General features: G+C 39.3%; 1 protein-coding gene across 2 annotated transcripts in view; it reads right to left on the bottom strand.

The window, feature by feature from the left end:
* The window catches only part of LOC122669829 (fanconi-associated nuclease 1 homolog), a 55,420-nt gene that overhangs the window by 10,938 nt on the left and 20,859 nt on the right, over positions 1–23,623 (bottom strand). The window contains exons 3-10 of one of the 2 annotated variants that reach the window (XM_043866689.1): positions 20,598–21,103; positions 20,400–20,504; positions 19,185–19,449; positions 19,030–19,092; positions 17,496–17,570; positions 17,260–17,381; positions 214–290; positions 21–108 (exon numbers count right to left, since the gene is read on the bottom strand). In XM_043866689.1, coding sequence (XP_043722624.1) covers positions 21–108; positions 214–290; positions 17,260–17,381; positions 17,496–17,570; positions 19,030–19,092; positions 19,185–19,449; positions 20,400–20,504; positions 20,598–21,103 — 1,301 coding nt within the window. The remainder of the gene's footprint in view (positions 1–20; positions 109–213; positions 291–17,259; positions 17,382–17,495; positions 17,571–19,029; positions 19,093–19,184; positions 19,450–20,399; positions 20,505–20,597; positions 21,104–23,623) is intronic. The other variant, XM_043866691.1, reaches the window with a different exon arrangement.

Here is a 23,623-nt window from a genome sequence, read left to right as displayed (position 1 = left end):
AGAAAACACCATAAAAGTACCTCAACACGCCAAAGGAGGAGCTCAGCAGTTGAAGTAATCCGAATACAAGTGCCTGTCCGATCTAGAATCAAGCTCGGTAACAAAGGGCTTCATATCCAAATAAGGAAACAAAGAAAGAGAAGGTCAGAATTTATTGTGAAATACCAGAAGCCTGCAATAATAAAGTATATAAAAACAACAAAAGCCCACTACCACATTCCATCTTCATATGAAGCTAGTATCCATGCAATAAAGTCCTGCTTTTTTGTACAGCGGACACCTCCCTTAAGCTTTAGCAAACAGAATATAAAATATTTTAGAAGATCCGTCAGAGGAAAAACCAACCAGTATACTGCAAAGCAAGAGTAATAACAGCTCAAACATATTTCAAAAACAATCTCCAGATAATATAATGCAGATTCAATGGCTCTACAGACAAAACCAACTTGGACACCTGTCCTACCATGAATGAAGTGAACCTGAACATTAGTAGGTTTTAGTGACACGAGCAAAGATTAATGGGTAACTCATTTGGAGATAGTAAGGACATGACCATCTAATGCTTGCCCCAAATGTTAGAAGACTACAGTTTCAAAGACTAGGATTCGAGTGGCCTAGTGGCAAAGGGTGATTCAGATTTCAGTTGTGTAATAGCTTGGGACACAGAAGTGATGAGGAGTGAAACAATACAGAGTTTTTTCTTCTCCCATGCTTCAAGTAGGCCTTTATGTGGGCAAACATGGGAACAATTTTGGCTACACAGTTAATGTTACAATTTTGGCCTCTGGATATTTTTCTCTAGTCATTAGCTAAGTGTAGTGTAGTCCTGGTAATTTCTTTTATCAACAAGCATAGATTAGTCATTAGTCAATAGGCTAGTTTAATAAAAGGTGAACAACAGCTCTAAGTGGTCCTAACTCCTAAAATTTATTTTTGACTAGGTTTCTTTCCCAGGGGTCCAAGTTAGAATAGTCTATACATATGGGAGTCGAGATGGAATCTACGCCTTGGATATGAGAAGAAAGCTAAGTCACATTCTGCAGAAGCTTGGAGATCCATCCTGGAAACCCTAGTTGGATTGTACTCTTTCCTCCATGTCTATTTTCTTCCCTCTCTTTCATCTGTTTTCTTCTTCCTTTTTCTTCTTCTAATATATGTGCTACTGTTCTACAAATCAGCATGTATTTGCCTTTGAATTCCCAGTCTTTTCTATTATGAATCATAAAATCTCATTTGTAAACTAATGAAGAAAAAGGAAGAAGAAGAAGAGAAACCGAGAGAGAAGAGAGAAGAGAATCTGCAGAAATTAGAGAGAGTTTCACGACATGTGATCCTCTCCTCTAAACCTTCATTATGTAAAATACTAAAAGGGTAAAACAGTAAACACACTAATAAAATAAAAGACATAACCTAATAACTAAATAGACTAGAATACCCTTCCTCATTGTGTTCTCGGTATTAGCTCTCTGCGCTAATACCAAGTCCACGATAACACTCCCCCTCAAGCTGGAGCATAGATGTCAATCATGCCCAGCTTGTTACAAATATAATTCACTCTTGCACTCCCCAAAGATTTTGTGAACACGTCTGCAAGTTGTTCTCCTGTACGGACATGGCCAGGAGAAATTAAACCTTGTTGTAACTTCTCTCGAATGAAATGACAGTCAACCTCAATGTGTTTCGTCCTCTCATGAAACACCGGATTTGAAGCAATATGGACAGCAGCTTGATTGTCACACCACAGTTTCATTGGAGCACTATCAACAAAACCAAGTTCGGGCATTAATTGCTTTACCCACATCAACTCACAGGTAACATGTGCCATAGCCCCGACTCGACTCGTGACCGAGCGGGCAACAACTCGCCTGCTTACTCTTCCAGGACACCAAATTTCCACCACCAAATACACAGAACTGTAGTAGATCGTCTATCAACCGGAGATCCTGCCCAGTCAGCATCTAAAAAACCTGTTATCCGCCCATGACCATGATCACTGTAGAGAAGACCACGTCCAGGAGCCTTTTTGAGATAGCGTAAAATATGCATAACAGCCTCCCAATGAGATGTCCGAGGAGCAGACAAAAACTGACTCACCACACTAACCGGAAAAGCTACATCAGGCCTAGTCACTGTGAGATAGTTCAATTTCCCAACAAGTCTCCGATACTTTTCTGGATCACCTAAAATTTCACCATCCTCTGCAACAAGTTTTAAATTAGGATCCATAGGAGTATCTAGAGGTTTAGAGCCTAGCATTCCTATTTCTGACAGAAGATCAAGAACATATTTCCGCTGTGAGAGGGAGATCCCTTTCTTTGATTGAGCAACTTCCACACCCAAAAAATATTTCAGCTTACCCATGTCCTTGGTCTGAAACTTCTGTTGCAAGTGTGCCTTCAAACCATCAATTCTAGAAAAATCATCTCCTGTGATGACTATATCATCAACATAGACCACAAGAAACAATTTTCCACCTCCAGAACAGCGAAAAAATACAAAATGATCACTATCGCATCGTGTCAGCCCATACTCTAACACAATTTCAGTAAACCTGCCGAACCAAGCTCTAGGGGACTGTTTCAGCTCATAGAGAGATTTCTTCAATTTACACACCAAGTCAGACTCCCCTTGAGCAACAAACCCAGGAGGTTGCTCCATATAAACTTCTGCATGTAAATCACCATGCAAGAATGCATTCTTGACATCAAGCTGATATAAGGGCCAATGATAAGTAGCAGCCAAAGATATCAGAATACAAACAGACGTAAGCTTGGCCACAGGAGAAAATGTATCCAAGTAATCCACACCATACACTTGGGCATAACCCTTAGCAACCAGACGGGTTTTCAAGCTAGCCAAGGACCCATCAGGGTTCACCTACACCACATACACCCAGCGACAACCAATAGCAGTCTTGCCCGAAGGTAAGGGAATAAGATCCCAAGTCTGATTTTCTTCCAAAGCCGCTAATTTCTCACCCATAGCAGCCCTCCAACCAAGACTAGACAATGCCTCTGCGACAGACTTAGGAACAGGATGGTTCTAAACAGTATGTAAACAAGAATGAAAAACGGAAGACAAACCATCATAGGAAACAAAGTTAGAAATGGGGTGTTGGGTACAGGCCCTAACCCCCTTACGACGAGCAATAGGAACATCAAGGTCAGAAGAAGGTTCCAAAGGTGGAGGATCAGTACCTATCACAGGATCTGGTGGCAAAGTAGGAGACGGTGTAGAAGTCGATGTAGCAGAGGTCCAAGCACATACTTTCCATTGGTGACGTTGAAACACACTAGGTTGAGGTGCCGGTAATGAGGCAGCCTGCGGAGCATGGTGAACAGTAGACCGAACAACAGTAACAGGAATATCAACATCCAAGTCAGACACAGTACTAGAAGAATGAACAAACGGTGTAGACTCAAAGAAAGATACATCAGCTGTAACAAAATATTTTCGCAAGTCAAAAGAATAACAACGATAACCTTTTTAAGTGCGAGAATAACCAACAAACATGCACTTCAGAGCTCTGGGATCCAACTTGGAAACACCCAGACGATGATCACGAATAAAGCAAATACTACCAAACACACGTGGTGGCAAAACAAACAGTGGCGCAGAAGGAAACAACAAAGAAAAAGGAATACCACCCCGTAAAACCGAAGAAGGCATACGATTAATAAGATAACACGAGGTTAAAACAGCATCTGCCCAAAAGGATTTAGCCACTTTCATCTCAAACAAGAGACGACGAGTAACCTCCATCAAATGTCCATTTTTTCTCTCAGCCACACCATTTTGCTGGGGGGGTATAGGCACAAGAGGACTGATGAATAATACCACGTTGAGTCATAAATTCAGTGAAAGGAGCAGAAAAATATTCTTTAGCATTATCACTACAAAGAACACGCAAAGAGTGTGAAAACTGATTATTCACTTCAGTCACAAATGCACAGAATATAGAAAATAACTCAGAACGATTTTTCATTAAATAGATCCAGGTAACCCTGGAATAATCATCAACAAAAGTGACAAAGTAACGAAATCCCAAAGTAGAAACAACAGGACATGGACCCCAAACATCTGAATGAATTAAAGACAGTGGTTGGTCAGACTGTTTATTGACTCTTGGAGGATAACTCGCACGGTGGAGTTTCCCAAACTGACACGACTCACAATTAAAACTAGAAATTGACTGAAAATGACCATCAAGAAGCTTCAAACTCTCTAACCAAGGATGACCCAAACGACAATGAATCTGATGGGGTGACGCCACACCGGTACACGCCATAGATGAAGTGTCCTCAAGTATGTAAAGTCCCCCTGATGCACGACCTCTACCAATCATCCTCTTCGACGAAAGATCCTAAAATACACAAGAGTCAGAAGAAAAGGTTACAGAACAGTTGTGGGTTTTAATAAACCGACTAACAAAGAAAAGATTAAAAGGAAAATCAGGAACATAAAGAACAGAAGACAAAGAAAGTGAAGGTGTAATATGGACAGTACCAGAACCAGTCACCTTAGCCAAGGAACCATTAGCTAAAGTGACACTCGAAGAGGATTGCTGAAAAGAAGAAAGTATACTTGAAACGCCAGTCATGTGCTCGGAGGCCCCTGAATCAATGATCCAGGGACGGGAAGAGACAGTCGAAAGGCATGCAGTGGCATTACCTGTCTGAACAAAGGTCGCAGTTGGAGGCTGGGCTGGTTGAGAAATATGAAACTGTGTATAACGAGCATATTCATCATCAGACATCTTCACAGTCTTACCCTCAGGCTATGGAGAAATAAGAGCATCAGCTGTAGCAGAATTGGCTAACTGTTGCTGAGTTGATTTGCCATGAAGTTTCCAACAGAAACGTTGGATATATCCTGGACGACCACAATGATGACAAGTGCGCACTGAACCACCAGAAATATCAGAGGTACCCTGAGTACCCAAGGTAGGTGCCTTACCAAGGTAGGTGCCTTACTAGAAGAACCAACCCCACCACCACCACCACTAGAACTAACATTACCACCATTACCAGCCCCACCATTGGGCATACGGTTGGATGGAAAAGAAGCTAGGGCTGAAGTATCACCATCAATAGTGTTCTCCCAAGAAACGCGAAGAACCCTGGAAAAAGTTTCAGACAAAGTGGCAACCTTGTCACCACCAAGAATTTGGGAGCGAACAGAGTCAAATTCCTTCCCAAGGCCTCCCAAAAATCCCATAACAGCAAGTTGTTCCCGCTGATTCTGCATCTGTTCCACATTGGCAGTAATAGGAAGTAAAGAATTAAGCTCTTCATACATTCTCTTAAAATCAGCAAAGTACTGGGTCAAAGAACGACCCTTCCTATCAACTCTGTAGAACTCCTGAGACAAGTCATAAATGCGGGAAATGTTGTTTTGTCCAGAATACAAAACATTAAGATACTCCCACAACTCCTTCACTGTATCAATATGTATCACCAAGTCTACAATTTGATGATCCATAGAATTCAGCAGCTGTCCCAAAATTCGAGCATCAACTGTTTCCCATGACGAGTCATTCTCAGGTTTAGCATCGAATAGGTGTTTGTGCTGATCACAGCCAGTTAACACTAGCCGAACAATTTTCTTCCATTGCAAAAAATTGATAACCCCTTCCAACTTCTTCTCGGTAATACGATTGGAAGAGGAAGAAAAAATTTCAGTTGTTACTGACTTTGAACCCTGAACAGATTTCAATTCATCACCCATGATATGCTTAATGAAGTGAAGATGAAGTACAATAAAGAATGCTGAAAACAGGGACAGAAATCAATAGAGATTGAAGAACCTTGATAGAAGTCGATAGAAGCAACAAAGACAACAATCGAGTCCCTCAGATAAAAACCCTGATAAAATCCGATAAAGACAGTGGAGGCAGCAATCGATCTCCTCAACCAAAACTCTAACAGAATCTTTACTTCATGAAAATCACCTTCAAATATTCCTCAAACAAAAAGAGAGACCTAGTTCTTAATTCATACCACGAACTAGTCTCTAAACAAATCCAAAAAACAGCATAAGGTGCTGCACCCCTTCAAACAAAGGATAGAAGAAACCGCAAGGGCTTCAAGTCTTCAACCAATACTCAAAACTTCAATCGAATGCTGTAGAGAAGGGAAGTAGTGAGCCACGAAAATTATAGCAGTCCTTACAGCTTTGATACCATGTAAACTAATGAAGAAAAAGGAAGAAGAAGAAGAGAAACCGAGAGAGAAGAGAGAAGAGAATCTGCAGAAATTAGAGAGAGTTTCACGACATGTGACCCTCTCCTCTAAACCTTCATTATGTAAAACACTAAAAGGGTAAAACAGTAAACACACTAATAAAATAACAGACATAACCTAATAACTAAATAGACTAGAATACCCTTCCTCATTGTGTTCTCGGTATTAGCTCTCTGCGCTAATACCAAGTCCACGATAACATCATTTGATCTTAAATCCTAACCGTAAATCTTTTTTTCTCTGTTGGTACACAATTGTAACCATACATCAAAAGCCCTAACTTATTGTGATCCTCTTTGTTGACACCACTAATCTACCACTTTTTTCTTTGCTGTCTTATATCTTCCCTTACTTTTGTCCCAATAATTGTGGGATAAATTGTCACCTATTCATCCTAGTGATCCTACATCAAGGAGGGCTGAAGGTCCATTGGTAAAAGGCACCAAGCAGATCCTGAAGCATTATTATGCTTTAGACATCCAGTCAAAATGGGTGACTGACAGTCTTTAAAGAGCGGAGTCAACACTTAGCTTTTATCATGATGCCTTTGTCCAAAGTAACTGAAAATGACAATCACCATCTTATTTTTACATTGTACTTGCTTTGTTCATCCATTAAAAGAGTTTACAGAAAACGTAAGTACATAAACTTCATAAACTAGCCAGAAACATTTCCAAATATCAAAACATCTAGATTCATCACCCTTCAAGACACTATTTATCACTGTACTGCCGGATTAACAAATCCCCGAAATAACTGTAGTAGAAACAATTACAAAGGGATCTTTCGCACAAGCTGGTGTCATTGAAAATTCAAATCAGATACATCAGCAAAGTTGTGCCCTAGAAAGTTAAATACATCACATACAAACAAAAAAGGAAAACAACAAGTGACATGTTTGCCACCTATTAAGTAGTTCCATTCTTTCTTAAAATAAATAATGCTAAAAATGAAAAATAAAAACAATAGTGTTCGTTCCTGATCAAATGAAAATGTAATCACCGTTCCAGGGCATAAATGAACATTCATTTGCAACTTGGACCAATCAGAAGGTTGAAGGAAGCCACTGCAACAAGCCAATGGCTCACAATCTAAGCTGGAGATACAGTCATTCATCATTGTTCTACAAAGCCAATGATGGAGTAGCGCGTTGAAGGAAACCACTGCAACAAGCCAATGGCTCACAATCTAAGCAGTTGATACAGTCATTCATCATTGTTCTACAAAGTCAATGATGGAGTAGCTCTTTTATGGACCAGTACGAACACAATTGGAAGCCCAGACCGAGAACCGGGTCCAAGTTTAGTTTTGTCCAATAATCCAATTTAGGGGGTTATAATTTATTTGGAGCTATCCCGTAAATCTTTTTTTTTTGTTGTGTTTTAGTTGGGTTAGCTAAGTAGGGGATTAGATTGAGTGATTAGTTTCCTAGTTATTCAAGAGTATGCCAGTAGTTTCTATTTTTAGGAGTCTTTATTTTTCTTTATATATGCTTGTAACCATAGTTGTAAGGGTGACTAGGCGACCCAAGGTGTTAGAGGCATGCTTAGGCAACAAGGTGCCCACCCAGGCATCAAAATTTTACATAATTATGTTTAGGGAGAAAGAAAGCCACCCGGTCGTGCCAGACACGCTGCCCCTGCGCCCTGACACAGGGGCACGTGTAATGACCGCACACCTGGTCATTTCCAGAGTTCCAGGGGGCGTGGCGGTCATTTCGTGCACCCCTGTGTCAGGGCGCAGGGGCAGCGTGTGCTGCGCGACCGGATGGCATTCTCTTTCCCTTATGTTTATATGCAACATAGAAGCCATATCAATGCAATATGATATAATTATGATAGTAAATAGTAATGGTCTAATATGAGAAAACCAACATATAATAAACAAAGCATAGGATATTATATAAGCTTATTCTTCAAAAAACACAAAGCAATAAACATAAACTCGTGAAGTGTCAACAAGGCATGTTGTTGCCTTGGACCCAAGAAAGAGCCTGGACGCCTAGGCGACGCCTTGACAACTATGCTTGTATTATGATAGAGAAGATACAGAATGGAATGAATTGAGTTTTGTTTGGTTACAGACTTACAGTGTGCCTGCATGGCCTGTTACCAGAGCCGATCAGTGCATTTGGTTCCTTGCTTCCACCTCTTTCCCTTTCTCAGGTATTCTTAATCTCTTCTTTCTGTTTGTGTCTTGTACTTCTCTTCCTTCTTCCCTGCTTTACATCACTTACCCTGGCTATTCTCAGTGCCTCCTTTGTTCTAGCGTCACCAACAGCCACCTCAGATTCGATCTCCCTCATTCCTTCCCTTTTCTTCCTAAGATTTGGGGAGGGAGTACCTTTGGTATAGGGGACCCAAGTCCTCTTATCTAAGCTCCTAAGTCCTTCCCTGCTGTGATATTCGAAGTGAAGTTCAGGTCTGGTTCGCTGGTTTCCGCTAAACCCAGTAGCAGAAAGAGAATTTATTTATTTATGTGGATTTAGTCCTATTGTAGGTCCCTTGTACGAGGAGTAAGGAAGCTTCTTCTGAAATTACTCATTGATTGAATTTGAGGTTGACGAGCTGTAGCAGCCGCAAGCAAGTCCCCTATTGCGCCCTTTATTCCATCGAGAGGTTAAAGAAAACCTCTTCAAGTAACTCTCCTTCTTTATTAACTAAGCCTTATTGTCATCTTTACATAAATACAGGAAAATTTGTTGGAATTGGTAAAAAAAATTCGCCCCAAATTCTTATTTATTCCATCCACTAACCTTCTTATGGATATCTTCCAGAAATACCCCCACTTACTCATTCACTTCTATTTAAGTCCCGAGCTTGTATCTTTTCTTTTGTTGGTCTTGAGTTTTAAATTAATTGCAGAATTGACATCAACCTTTTCATTTGAGTTGTTTACCACTTGTGTGGGCCCATAGCAACACATAATCAGGGGTTTAGGACTCGTGGTCACATCAATTGGCATCAAAGCCGAACCTGGACATAGATACCTGTGTTTTCAAGACCAGAGTTCACTTGCCCAACACAAAAAAAAAACTGCTATTTTATTCACATAGATGCTCAGAGTGAAAATTTCGTCTAGCAGTCTGTGGTGGATATGTTATCAACGACCAATGAAATCATCACTAAATTTGAAGATGATGTCTTTGTCAAGTTTTTATTTCTCAATACTGTGATGGTGCCTAGTGTGAGATATTTGAATCTTCCAAATGCAACATTAAGGTAGGTCAAGAGTGGTTGGAAGTACAAAGGGGTTTCGTTAGCCGTGACAAAAATTTATGCACCTACAACCTTATCACATGTGACAAGCATTCGTGCTACAAGGGCTGGTTGACGAAGAATTCTTGAAGTCAAAGGAGGTGGCACCAGTTGTGCAACCACAAGAAGAGTCGAAAGGATCAACACAAGAGGAAGACCACTCTGATTTGGGACAACAAATAACGGTAAAGGGGGATGAGATGATAATTCTGGGTGAAGCAACATCAGACTCTACTGCAGTGATGGGCATAGTTGTCGTGGATTCTAGGTGAACCTAGGTGTTGGAGGAGGGAAAAATCAAGGCAACACCAACAAGGCGTCAAGGCATCTCCTAGGAGACGCCTTGACAATTAAGGCAATGGGTGTTCTACATCATAGTTGTCATGGCAACAAGGTGGCCCAAGGCAGTGGCTAGGAGCTTAGGCGCCTGCCTAGGCGTCACCAGCCACTCTAGGCATGTACATTTAAGATGCATATTCTTCTCCTCTTCACACGCAAAACATGCTGAGCTGGAGTGAGCCAAGACCAGCCCAAGCCTACTCGTCAAATCTCATACTCCTATTGTGTTTAGGCCCAAGTCCACCCCAAATCCCCTAGAACCAATTGCTGCCCAAGTTACTTCACCCAGAAAAAAACCCAATTGAACTTTAAGGGCATTAGACATGTCGCGAGGAGTAACCAAGTAACAATTCTAAGGGGCTAGGGAGAGACGATTTCAGGGAACCGAGGGTTTTGGGATGATCTCTACCGGAGCAAGAAGAGGCCCCCAAATCCCCTAGGCCCAATTGTGGCCCAAGTTATGATGTAGTCCTAGAATAGGAAATAATCCTACTAGGAGCCAGGTAGAATCAAGCTCTGGTTAAGCCTGCTGTTTAGGGCTGATTAGGGGCTGTTTTAGGGCAAAATTAAGGTTTAGGATGGGAATTTGGGAATGGGGTTTAGAGGGTCATTATGGTATAAAAATATCTGGATTTGATTAGGTTTCAAAATTCTGCAGATTTAGGGTTAGGGTTTGGATGAGTTTTGAAATTCTGCACTTCTTGACAGAATTGAGTAGCAGATTTTGGGCTTTAATGGAGTTAGGGTTTATGGGATTCAAACCAAAAATAAAGGGGATCAATTGGGGGAAAGGATTAGAGGATTAGAAGAAGAATTTTGGCGTCAAACTTACTGGAGATTCCACTGGCAGCAAGCTTTGACAGTTGTGAAGGATAAAGCCACCTTCGAATTTGAAGAAGATCCTCCCAGTGAAGGATAAAGCCACCTTCGAATTTGAAGAAGATCCTCCCAGCCGTCACAGCGTAAGGAGTCAACCGGATTCCACCAGTCCCTTTCCACCTTGATAGAACCACAAGGATGCACACTCACAAGGAGCACAGGAGCAGCAACAATGGCAGCCAACAAGCAAAAGCTTTTTTCATTAATCAAATTCGTGTACAATGCTGGCCTCCCTTACAAACTTATATAGAAGACTCAAAAATAGACTTAGACACTAAAAAGGAATGGCCTAATCCTACCCCTAACCTATTAGGTAATTTAAATTGACAAGGAAACTAAAATACTAAAGGAAATAGACTCAAAATATGGCTGGACTTATAGAGTCCTAATCCAGCCCAACTTACATCACATGACCACTTAAGTTGTCACATGACCACTTAACCAAGTCACATGATCACTTAAATTGAACCAATTGAATGCAACCAATTTGAACCGGTTCAATTAGAAAACATAAAAATAAACTAAGTATTGGGCTAATCCCGTATGCAACCTATGTACCCCTAGTTTAGGCTCATTAAAGTGGCTTAATACATAGAAAACCCTTGGGAACAAAGGCCCAACATGTATATAACCCAACCCTAGGCCTATTTCTACAGAAATAAGCCAATATCTATGATGAACCTGCATCAAGTTACTTCAACCAACAAAAAACCCCAAAATCCCAATTCAAAATTGAACTTTAAGGGCATTAGACAAGTCGCAAGGAGTAACCAAGTAACAATCCTAAGGGGCTAGGGAGAGGGTTAGAAGAAGCAGGGCTCCCAAGTGTTTTATCGTTCGTTCTCAGCAACTCACTGTCTTACCCTCCTTTATTATCTTTATTTTTAACATGATTCCATGTAGTGCACCTTATGTGCACTATGTACACAAATCAATAGAAATGTTAGAAAAGGAATCATCAATAAAACAAAAACAAAAAATGCCTTGGACTACCAAATCTGCCTTGTCATCAAGGTGTGGCGACCGCATGCATTGGACTACCAATCCGCCTTGACAACTATGTTCTACATATTGAACTTATTATTTCCTGCACATTTTAAGACACATGCAGCATTGAAGCTTCAGATTTTGGATTTTATTCGAGTTTTAGACAAGGAGCTGCAAGCACCCGTTAAAATGTTCTTATTCTTAGCATTCTACAAAACTCGAGGGCGAGTTTTTTTTCAATACCAGGGAAATTGATGCAGTAGCACTTCCATGGACCGGTACTGTTACACCCATGCCCAAAAACCCTGGCTAATTTGAATTGTGGTTGTAAGTCCAAAACCCGAATCCTAACCCGAATTCGATTATAGATCCGGAAACCGAAGTCGTGGCATCGAGTACATTATGGAACTTTGGTTGGGTGTTCGATCGGGTAGATGATGAAGAAAGAACATTTACAGCAATGTGTCAGATACCAGTAAAATGACGGATACCTCCCCTCTGTAGTTGCAAGACCCATCGACAGATGTACGGATCGTGGTAAGTTCCACTAATTGACAAGCATAAGCCGTGTTTGATATTTTAAACTTAAATATTTTTAGCGAGAGTGTGTTAGAGTAAGTGGAGAAGATCCCCAGAGAAGAGCCCTAGGATTTCATGAGCGAAAAGCCATAAATAAGGCATCGGAGGCAAGAAAGGATGCAAGCAGAGTCTTGGGTCCAGCCTTGAGTCCGGTGTGGGCTGAACAACAGGGAACATCGGATTCACACCCAGGCTTGGATCCGGCCTTGTATCCGATGTGGGTCGGATACGAAATTTCAAGAATTCTGTGTAATATATTATTATATGTTATTTAAATGGATTATATTATAATAATGTTACTAAAAGCTAAGAAGTATTATCATATTAATTTAATATAGGTTATATACAATATAATAATATAGTGTGTATATTTATATCTATATATATATATATATATATATATATATATATATATATATATATATATATATATGATTTATTTATTCATGTAGCACATGGGTAATATAGTATTACTTGAATAAATAGTGAAGTAGGAGGTGGCTAAGAATGGAAGTAGTGGTTGGTGGACAAGCCACCTAGCCCCCATGCAAGGTGGAGGTGTCATTCAATGAGATTTAGCATTTATTCCTAACTAATCTAGAGACTCAACGATTGAATTAGTTCTGCAATATTGGAAGGAAAAAGAGAAGAAGGAAAAGAAGAAGAAGAAGAAGTGGAGGAAGAACTTGAGATCCCATCTTTGATTTTGAAGGTAAGGACTCCACTCTCTCTTCCATTTTTCTAAAGAGACTATGGCTGATTTGTCAACCCTATTCTCTTACCCAATTGCCTTAGGATCAAGCTTGAAATCAGTCATCCCTATTCTTAAGTTCTTTAATGAAATCTAACTAAACAAAGTCTCACTAAAACTTAAGATTTAACTGTTTTTCAAATTCAGAATTTATAGTAACTATTACCCAATATTAATCCTTGATAGTTCCTTTAGGAATCTATGGAAATTGAGCTAACTCACCTCTATGGGGAGCTTGATGCTCACCTCTAAGACCACTCTTGATCTTCTATTTAATCTCTCATTGAATCTCGGAACTTTAATGGCAAACCCTAGATTTGGGTCTTTCTGGATGATTTATTCATTGAACCCAACAAATCCCTTGCTAGGAGTAGGGTATTATGACCCTAGGTGACTTAATGATCCTTTTCCCCAAGTCCTTATGGCTTATAACCCAAGTGAAATCAAGTTGGGAAGCTCAAACCTTAGGAAATTCGGGTTCAACAGTGGTGGACCCAGAGGTGGACCCAGTGGTGGACCCAGGCTAGAAACCGCAATAAGAGTCTATACCTATTCTGTTTTCAGGTGGACCCAGAGATGGACTCAGGCTAGAATCCACAACAAGAGTCCATACCTATTCTGTTTTCAGGTGGACCCAGAGATAGACTCAGGCCAGAATCCACAACAAGAGTCCACACCTATTATGTTTTCATGTGGACCCAGAGATAGACTCAGGCTAGAATCCATAACAAGAGTCCACACCTATTCTGTTTTCAGGTGGACCCAGAGGTGGACTCAGACCAGAATCCATCCAAGAGTCCTGTTCAGGTTTTTGGGGCATTTTACCCCGATTGGACCCAAATACTGTGCCTCCACATAAATGGGCTAAAATCCCATTTCAAGTTAGGTAACATGTTCTGTCTTCTATTCTGGGAGATTGACCATGTTTAGTAAAAATGGTATAACTCCACCATCCGAACTTCATTTGCTCTGATTCTAATTTTGTTAGAAACTAGATTCATAGGGCTTCATTTTATTAGAATAAACCATTGCCCAATTCTGCCCCTAAGTAATCCAAAATTTTCATACAAAATCTCCCATCTTTCCTTTAAATTCTTGTAACTACTGTTAAACCTAAATGTGATTCTAAACCTATTCCAACCTAACCCTAAGGCTACCCTAAGATCCCACCAACACTCAAGCATATCCTAATACTTGTGTATGACTTAATAATTATAGGGAATAATCATTTGGTCACCGAAACCTATCGGCAACCGTCTCGAGGACTATATCAATCTCGCAAACGCAAGCATAACAAGGTAAGTAGAGGTATGCTTTGATTTCTTTTGGGAGTATTTAATTCATTCTTAATACTATTTGTTAATGAATCATATGCATATTTAAATTCTTGTTTTGCTTATGATACTTATTGATTTCATTATTTATGACTTATGGACGTGAACGATGTGATGTGAAATGATATGCAATATGAATCTTTGTGTTAGAATAGATGCCGTAGTCGGCTTGGAAACGAGAGGTATGATGTGCCGTAGTATGAGATGCGGGAGCACTGTACACCTCGTACTATGCCATTTAGAATGCATATGGCTAGGAATGTCATTCCTTAGTGCTACAACCCTTACCAACAGGGGTTCATGTGTTGGGTGATCATAGCTCCCTATCACTGAGAAGTGTGAAGGACACCGGGATGGGGTCCTGGCTATGATTATCGGGGTCTACCCATGGGAAGGTATATCATACCAACAACCACTGTGGGCTCCCTACAACAGTTGAGGTTACGTCTCGGGGCAGCTAAGAAGGAACCGAGAACGTCTCCCGAGTTGTTGTCGTGGCACAGACCCGACTTAGGCATTTGTGTGTTAGGTGGATTTAATATTAAAATTGAACCCATGCATTTAGGATGCATGCTTGTGTGTGTGGTCTATCCTTTACTTGCTGGGCTCAATGGAGCTCACCCCTGTGAAATTTTCTCTTTTTAGATGATCTGCAGGTGAATGCGTTTGTGGCGGAAAGGATTATTTGGAGAACAGGAACTAAGGACGTGGCGTTACCTTTTTATTTTCTTTTGTTTAGTACTATCCTTTTTGGTGGAAGAATTTCCACTGTTTATATTTTAGATTAGTGGTGTGTTGGCTCGATGGTCGTGAACTCGGGAACATCGAGCTGTTGGAACCTTCAGTGTAAATATTATGTATAAAACTTATAGCACTTTATTTTCCCTGCGCTCTGATCAATGTAACAAGTGTTATCTTAAAATTGTGTTGTGCTTGTGACGTGTATTTACTGCATCTGGATCCTGGTGGTCCCCCAATACATCAGGTATTCGGGTCAGCCGTCGAATCCTCCCAGGGGGTGGTTTCGGGGTGTGACAGGTACAAACCCAATTGGAAGCCTAGACCGAGAACCTGACCCAAATTTAGTTTTAGTCCAGTAGGATATTTGGGTTTTATCATTTATTTGGAGTTATATTGTAATCTTTTATTTTATTGTGCTTTATTTGGGTTAGCAATGTAGGCGATTAGATTGAGTTATTAGTTTATTTCTTGAGTTAGCTTCCTAGTTATTCAAAAGTTTGTCAATAGTTTCTATTTTTAGCAGTCTTTATTTTTCTTTATATATATGCTTGTAATACGATAGAGCAGATACACAATGGAATGAAATAATGAATTGAGTTCTGTTTTGTTAAAGCGTCCCTGTGTGGCCTATTACTGGAGCTGATCAGTGCTCTTGGTTCTCTCCTTTCTCCTTTCTCCTCCTATTCTTGCTTATACCTCTTTCCCCTTCTCAGATATTCTTAATCTTCTTTCTTCTTTCCGTTTCTCTCTTTTTCGTTCTCTTCCTTCTTCCCTGCTTTACTGTTATTCACTTACCCTGGCTATTCTCGGTGCCTTGTTTTAGCGTCACCAACAGCCCCCTCTATAACAGATTCGATCTCCCTCATTCCTTCCTTTTTCTTCCTAAGATTTGGGGTGGGAGTACGGCATAGGTGAACCGAACCTTCTAATCTCAGCTCTTATGTCCTTTCTACCATGATAATCGAAATGAAGATCAGGCCTGGTTCGCTGGTTTCTACCAGATTCAGTTGCAGAGAAAGAAAAGTTATTTATTTACCTGGATTTGGTCCTATCATTTGTTCCTTGTAAGAATTCAGGCAGTAAGGAAGCTTCTTCTGAAATTTCCAATCGATTGAAGTCTAGGTTGAGGAGCTGTAGCAGCCGCAAGCAAGTCCTCTACTCCAGCCTTTATTCCATCGAGAGGTTGATGACAACCTCTTCAAGTAACTCTCCTACGTTATTAACTAAGCCCTATCGTCATCTTTACATAAATATTCCTAGTTCTTATTTATTTCATTCATTATCCTTCTAATTGCTATCTTCAAGGAATACCCCCACTTACTCATTCACTTCCATTTAAGTCCCAAGCTTGTTTCTTTTCTTTTGTGAGTCTTGAGTTTTAAAATTAATTACAGAATTGTCATCAACCCTTTCATTTGAGTTATTTATCACCTGGGTGTGCCCATAGCAATACATAATCAGGTTTTTAGGACCCGTGATCGCATCAGTCAGACTTGGATGGTGTAATAGAAAATTAATAAAAGAGATTAAAATAATGTTTGGCCCGTATCTGTCCACACAGAGGTCTCTTACTGTGCAGTCATCAGAAGTCATCGCTTGATATAGGAGCATAAACTACGGCAGCATCCAAATTTAGTAGGGGCCATCCATGATGCTCCAAATTAACAAATAGAGCCAATACAGGAATAACCAGAATACATAATAGTCAATGCCACATCCCTGGTTTTGCAACCCCAACCTAAATGTTCTTTTTCCACATTCCAAGTTATAACATTTTAGGGCCTGATATAAATTTTGATTATATAAAAGATCCTTTTCTCGTACCCAAACCTAATTTGCCCCCAAAATTTCCTAAAGCTCAGAAACAGTAAGGACATCATTCTTTTACGTATAACACAAACACACAAATCAAATGAAAGAGGAGGGTTGAGAGAGAGAATGTCTAGCAAAACCGTACACAATATCAGCAAGATGAGGAAAGATCAAGATATGCAAAAGTGTGAGAACTCAAAATTCACATCACTTAGAAATAGTAAAGCACATCATATTTTGTGATTTTTTTTTCTATTTAAGGGGGCAAGGGAGAATATTTAATAAGATTATTAGAAAGATGATATAAATGGGATATGAACAATAAAAAGCATGCATACCTTCAGATGTGTCAGACTTGAAATTTCCCGTAGCTCTGAAACAACAAGCACATCTAGAACTTCCTTCATATCCCTAAAATTCATTTCCTTTGTTGATTCCAAGGAATAAATATATCCTGCCGCTGTTGCAGGAAAGCTTACAAATTATCAGAGTTCCAAAAAGTATGAACATCCAAAGGGCCCAATTTACATGTTCGATGTGAGAGAGTAAGAAATATGGTAAAGAGAAAAATTACCACAGAGTCCCTTGATTGCTTCTTGACAATCCAATATTTCAGCATATGAAATATTAGAAATCCGAAACCATGGCCCTGAAGAAAAAAAAAATTTATATTGTCCTCAGCTGTCTACGGCTAAGAAGTAGAGATGCATAGTTCTAGAAAACTAGGGTAAACTTTTCAAATCATGCAGTACAGTACTTGTCATGAAACTTGGATATTTTTATCTGTATGAGCTCCAGTTGAAAATGGATAATATAGATATTCTGAGTTTCAGACTACAATGTCAAAGAAAACCTATGTTCTTCTCCATAGCACAGAAAAAGGTTTTTAATTGCTTTCCTTCAGAGCAACATAACAAAATGATATATTTCTAAGACTTTTGTTTCTCCATCTTTAAAGATGCCAATTAGCATCCACAAGGGCATTTAATCTTGCAATAGCAAGCACATAAATAAAGTTGACAGAACATTTGGTGACACTTTTAAAACTATATCATGTAACAGGCACATATTGTTCTTCATTTTTCTTCTTCACCCCCCACCCTTTTTTCCTTGAATACTCACAAGGAGGGCAGAACAGTGAAACATGTAAAGATAATGTAAGATTGTCCCAGGAATGAACTTAAAAAAAAAAACATGCATCAAATGTTTTAGATGCCCATATCCAAAGATGGAAAACTGGAAAAGAATGAAGAGAGATTTGGTTGCCAATAACTATAATACTAGAAGGTTCACGGTGGTGTCAAAAATAAAATAAATGGACGCTTTCTATGATAAAAAGGTTGCAGGAAAATCCAGAGTGAAACAGGATATACAGAAAAAGAATTTTTAGAAAACCAGGAGTAGTTAACATTGATAAACAAAAAGGAATACACCCATGAAACATCAAGATTGAAGAGGATGTTGCACACATAGTTAGACCACGAAAGTGGAGAGGTGCTTCAAGATTGATAGGTGATGAGTGCATAAATAAAATTGAAATTGAAAAGTTTATATCTTTCAGTGCTCAACAGAACAGAATTCTGGACAATAAGAAATGAAAAAAGTAAAATGAATGGTTTTGATGAAGATGTTCGGAAGGTTGAGAGAAACACTAAAAGGGATAGAATAAGAAAAACACTTGCAGGAACATGCTAGGAGTGATGATGCAATTTTAAGGTGTTAAAAGGGCAAAGAGAAAATAAAAAAGTATTTGAATCAAGCTCATGAAAAAATACATGAGTTTCTATTATTTAATTGAAGATATGAGCCTAGATAAAGTGACAAAAAGTAGAACAGAATTCATATCGCCAACCTCAAAGTAGCTAGCATGAGGGAGTGGATCTGCTTTTAATATAAAGCAACCAAAAGGAAGACAATTTCTAGCATCACCAGTGAAATGGACTTGATCATACTGATCATACTTTTCAAGCATAAGATATATAAAGCTCAGCTATTCCTGCCATCCTAACACAGCAAAGAAAATGGCATTACTAAATTTTTACGATGTCCCATTATCCCCGAGAAAGAACTCCTTGACATGATGAAAAGTAGCCTGGAAAAGAAGCAACCTTTTCGTGTATAAAGTCGAACAAGAAGCCTCTGACTATCATCTGAAAGTGAACTAAAAGATTCTGTCAAAAGAATAAAAATACCACTTGTTAGAACTGCTGAAGAAAGTCAAATGATGACAAAGCAAGCATATTATGTTGTGAACTCATAATACCTAGAAATAGTTTTTCTTCATCCAAGAAGAGGTGGGAATAAGTGTCTAAAACCTCGTGAATTATAATACAAAAGTTCTGCTGATATCTTGTCATGCTAGTGGGAAATTTTTTAGCATATTCAACAACACGAACAACATTTTCCCATAAGGACTCAAAACACTGACAATCATTAGATTCTTTTTCACCACGCGACACAATCTCGTGGCAAACAATCTGAATTGGAACGGCGTCAAAAGAATGTTTTGGAAGAGATATCACAAATCCCTGAAACACATCCCACATGTGACGTCAGAAGAACTCAAGATACAACATATTTATTAGTCTATTTACATTGAAAGATTAGAATAGGAAAGCACTCCAAATTAAAGAGTGTCAAAAAACTTTCTTTTTCTTTTTTCTTTTTTCTTTGTTCTTTTTTCTCTTTTTCCCCTTTTGGAGGGTGGTAAAGATGTTAAAAATTTGCGACATATCCAGAATAGGCCAACCACACATGCACACACAAATTTGCATATTGACTCCAAATATTATTACAGGCCAAAAGTACCATTGTGATGCCAAAATAAGAGGAGTTACAGTAAGGAGAACTTCAAAAAAGTAAGGTTGGAACCCCCAAGTGTTTTCCCCACATCAAATATGCTCCACATTAAATAAAGAAGAGTATCAAGCACAGGACCCAGCCTATAACACCAAGGGTTCCAAACTTCCACTCTTCAAATGTATAGAAAACACTTCTAGTCATGACCTCATTGACCAAATAACTCGATACTAATTGAGCAACTGACAAATGTATAGAATTGACAGCTTCCTCTATTACTAGATTTAATAGCAGTCAGAGAATAATTACCTACTGTTGCCAGTAAATACTAAAATAATAAAAGCTACAAATTAAATATTTTGAAGATCAGAGAAAAAAATGATAAGCATGTAAAAAATACGCAGGATAGAAGTATAAGTCGCATTTGCAACCATTATGAAAATTAGGTAAAGTATCCAGTATCATAGTTGTCAGGCGACGCCTAGGCATCCAAGCAGCTTTGTCTGGATTGGCGCCTTGATTGCCTAGGCGACACCTAGGTGCCACCTAGGCACCTTGCTGGTGTTGCCTTAATTTTGGCCCCCTTTCGACCGCCTTGTTCACCTAGGCTCCGTGACAACTATGTCCAGCATTTTGGTGGAAACTATCATTCTCCATGATCTTTCAAAGATTCACATACCTCAAAGTTCACACGGTACTTTTCAATCAGAGGTGAAAGATATTGAGCCAACTCTCGAGGAAGAAACCCAAGCATTTTACCAGATTCAGAATCCATGGAGAAAACCTGATAAAAAGGACAATTGCAAGATGACTCGAATCAAAATAGATTAAAAGCATAAATTCAAAGCAATGTTGCTACGTTAAAATCATAATTAACCTTGATAGCATTGGGATCTTTAGGATTATTGGAATCCCTTGAAAGAGAAATGCTAGCTCCTTGCTTCAACTCAACTTCATCACTGAATCTTCGGCCGACAATAAAAGTCTCAAGAGTTGCCCCAGAGATGTTATCTTTAAAGCTAACCATGTTAAGCTGATGCATCTCAAGATCATGGGAAAAGGGTGGAGGTTCATCCACCTTGTCAAAACTGCCTTCCTTGGGGAGGTTTTCTACTAAAACCTCTATACAAGTTTCTCTATTGAATGATAAATCCAAGGGCAACAAGCATTGATTTCTCTTGTCAGCTTCTGTGGCACCAAATTCAGGCAAAGTAGAAGAGGTGTTACACGCAGGACTGTTCTCCAGATCCCTATGTGTTGAGTTGGAACCTAAATTACTGGAGTCATCAGAGTGAACTTTATCTTTTGATCGGGAGCAAAACCTTGACTCAAGAAGCGTTCGCTGGGTCAATTTTCTTTTGGTTCCTCTGGCTAAACATGTATCTGCAAATTATCAAACCATTAACATCTAAACAAATGATTAAACAGAAGGGGGAGGGGGGAAGGAATGAAAGGTGTAGCCAAAGCCAGCAGTATAAAGTTGAAATGTTGCAAACCCAAGTTCAAATATCAAGTATGTGTCGAACGAAAAGAGAAACAGCCTCCTCGACAAACTATAATAGATCCTTCTCCATGCTTACAGGGAGTCCTCATAGATGGCCTAAATAGTCCTCAATCTGGATGCTGATATGTTGGCCAAACCTTCATATCAAAAAGGCATTCTGAAGCATGACCACCTCACTAATACAATTAGGACAAGTAGAATCGCATGGTTAACTTCTTGCCAAAAGGAAAGTCTTTACTGTACTCATTGGATCACCCAAACACATGAATTTTGATGTGGCTGATACAGGACAGTCCAGATCAATTCCAATGAATAGAAATACACATCACTGGCTTTAAAGGATTGACGTTATATATTCCTACGAGATTCTTTGTAGGATATTGAGGATCATCCAAAAAATTTGAATCCAATCCATAATTGATGCTAATATAAAGTCTGGCCCTACATATGGGGCTAAAAGTTGGGAATCCACTGCATACAAGTGAAGCATAGAATGTAAAGGCAGTCCATGAAAACAGGCTTTATTAATACAACTTGAAAATACCTAATGCTAAAAGGAAGATGAGTTGATAAAGCAAAATGACAATCCAGGGATGGATTACTAGAGAAATGAACACAGTGAACCTGTATCTGCCAAGTCTCTAACCATGCCAGATCACGCTTGTTTAAACTAAGTATTTCTTAATTTCAACCATGTTACATACAATTGAACCCAAAAAAAATACATATTATATACAGATTGTTGTCATCGATTTTCAGACACTAAGCAGTTCTTAGGACGTGATAGTTCACTACTTCATACAGGCAACATAAACAATACATACTGAAATTCCTTCAAACCCATAACCTTGATTGTCATTGTTGTATAACTAGTTGACTCAGTGACCCACAGAGGTCCCTACAATCTATAATTAATGGAACTCACTGAACACCATGAAATAGAGTGAACAAAATTAAAAGGTCGCTGAAGCCTAAAGACGGCTCATAGTTTCCTCACCATATCTGACGTGGAACCAGGATTCAAAAACCCTATTTGGCTTGCTTATGGGCCCACCAAAATGTACAATAGCCAAAGGTAGGAAGAAAATGACGATTCTGTAAATATAACGAAGATTGCAAAGAGAAAGCGGCAAACTTGTAATAAAACAGAATCTTAAAGGGGCTATTGGGTAACTCAATAGGAAAGGATACAATGGAGATTAATATTTATTGTAAGGGGATAAACTTGGAAGGGTTTCTAAAATATGGACAAACTAGGATAAAGGAATAAGGAGGGGTATTTTAGGAAATTAGGAATTAAGGGTTTTAAAACAATCCCAAAGATGAAGATTGTCTTTACCTTCAAACCAGCAGCCAGTGGAAGAACAGATTCAATTGCAGGCGATAGAACTCCCTCTGTTCAGCACCTTTCAAGGTAGGGTTTTAAGCATAAGCTCTCAACACATATCCCTCTTAAGATCAATCAACAATGACTCCAAATCTCAAGTAATGAATAATAGTTTCTGCAACCAAGCCTGGCGTGGAACTGAAACCAGATTTGGTTGCGGGCTCAGTTCTCTGAATAGAGAAGGCTACCTTTGACCAAAATTTCAGGCTCAAAGGGTCAGGAACCAGGGAGCTTGAAGTACTATATATCACTGCCAGTAATGATCGTTGCAAGAACAGAGAAAGAAGACAGCGCCAGAATAAGGAGAAAAAATAAGAAATAAAGAAGGAGAGGAAGAAAGTGAGAGTATAGATAGATGGTACCTAAAACAAAAAAGAGAAGATCAAAGGGGTAAGAGGGATTGGAGTTGGATTTTAGTTTAAGGATGTAGGTAAGAGAAGAGGAGGAAGATGGTGGAGAGGAAGAGAAGAAGAAGAGAGCAAGAGAATGGAAGAGTAATATTTCGGTTGTAAATGGTTGTGTGTGTGAGAGAGATCTCCACACATCTATATTACTTCAAAGTCATAAATTAAAGTATTACAACTCACTCCCTAGGGAGGTAAAAGGTAAAAAAGAAGAAAATACAGAATTACATAATAAGGTAACTAGTAACAAGACTAGAACCAGAACTACCCTTATTACAACTCTATACACATCTAACACTCCCCCTCAAGCTGGAGAATATATATCATGCATTCCCAGCTTGCTTAGGAGAGTACTAAACTGAGGAGAGGCGAGAGCCTTGGTGAAGATGTCTGCAACCTGATCACCGGTCTTCACAAAAGGAGTACAAATACAGCCAAAGTCTATCTTCTCCTTAATGAAGTGTCTATCAACTTCAATGTGCTTAGTTCGGTCATGTTGGACAGGATTGTGAGCAATACTGATGGCAGCCTTGTTGTCACAGTATAGCCTCATAGGCCCTTCAGTGCCAAATCCCAATTCTTGAACTAGTCTCTTCAACCAAATGAGC

Source organism: Telopea speciosissima, chromosome 7 (assembly GCF_018873765.1).
Source record: "Telopea speciosissima isolate NSW1024214 ecotype Mountain lineage chromosome 7, Tspe_v1, whole genome shotgun sequence".
NCBI classification, from domain to species: Eukaryota; Viridiplantae; Streptophyta; class Magnoliopsida; order Proteales; family Proteaceae; genus Telopea; species Telopea speciosissima.
The sequence above is the reverse complement of the archived record's forward strand: the minus strand, read 5'-3'. Positions and strand labels throughout refer to the sequence as shown.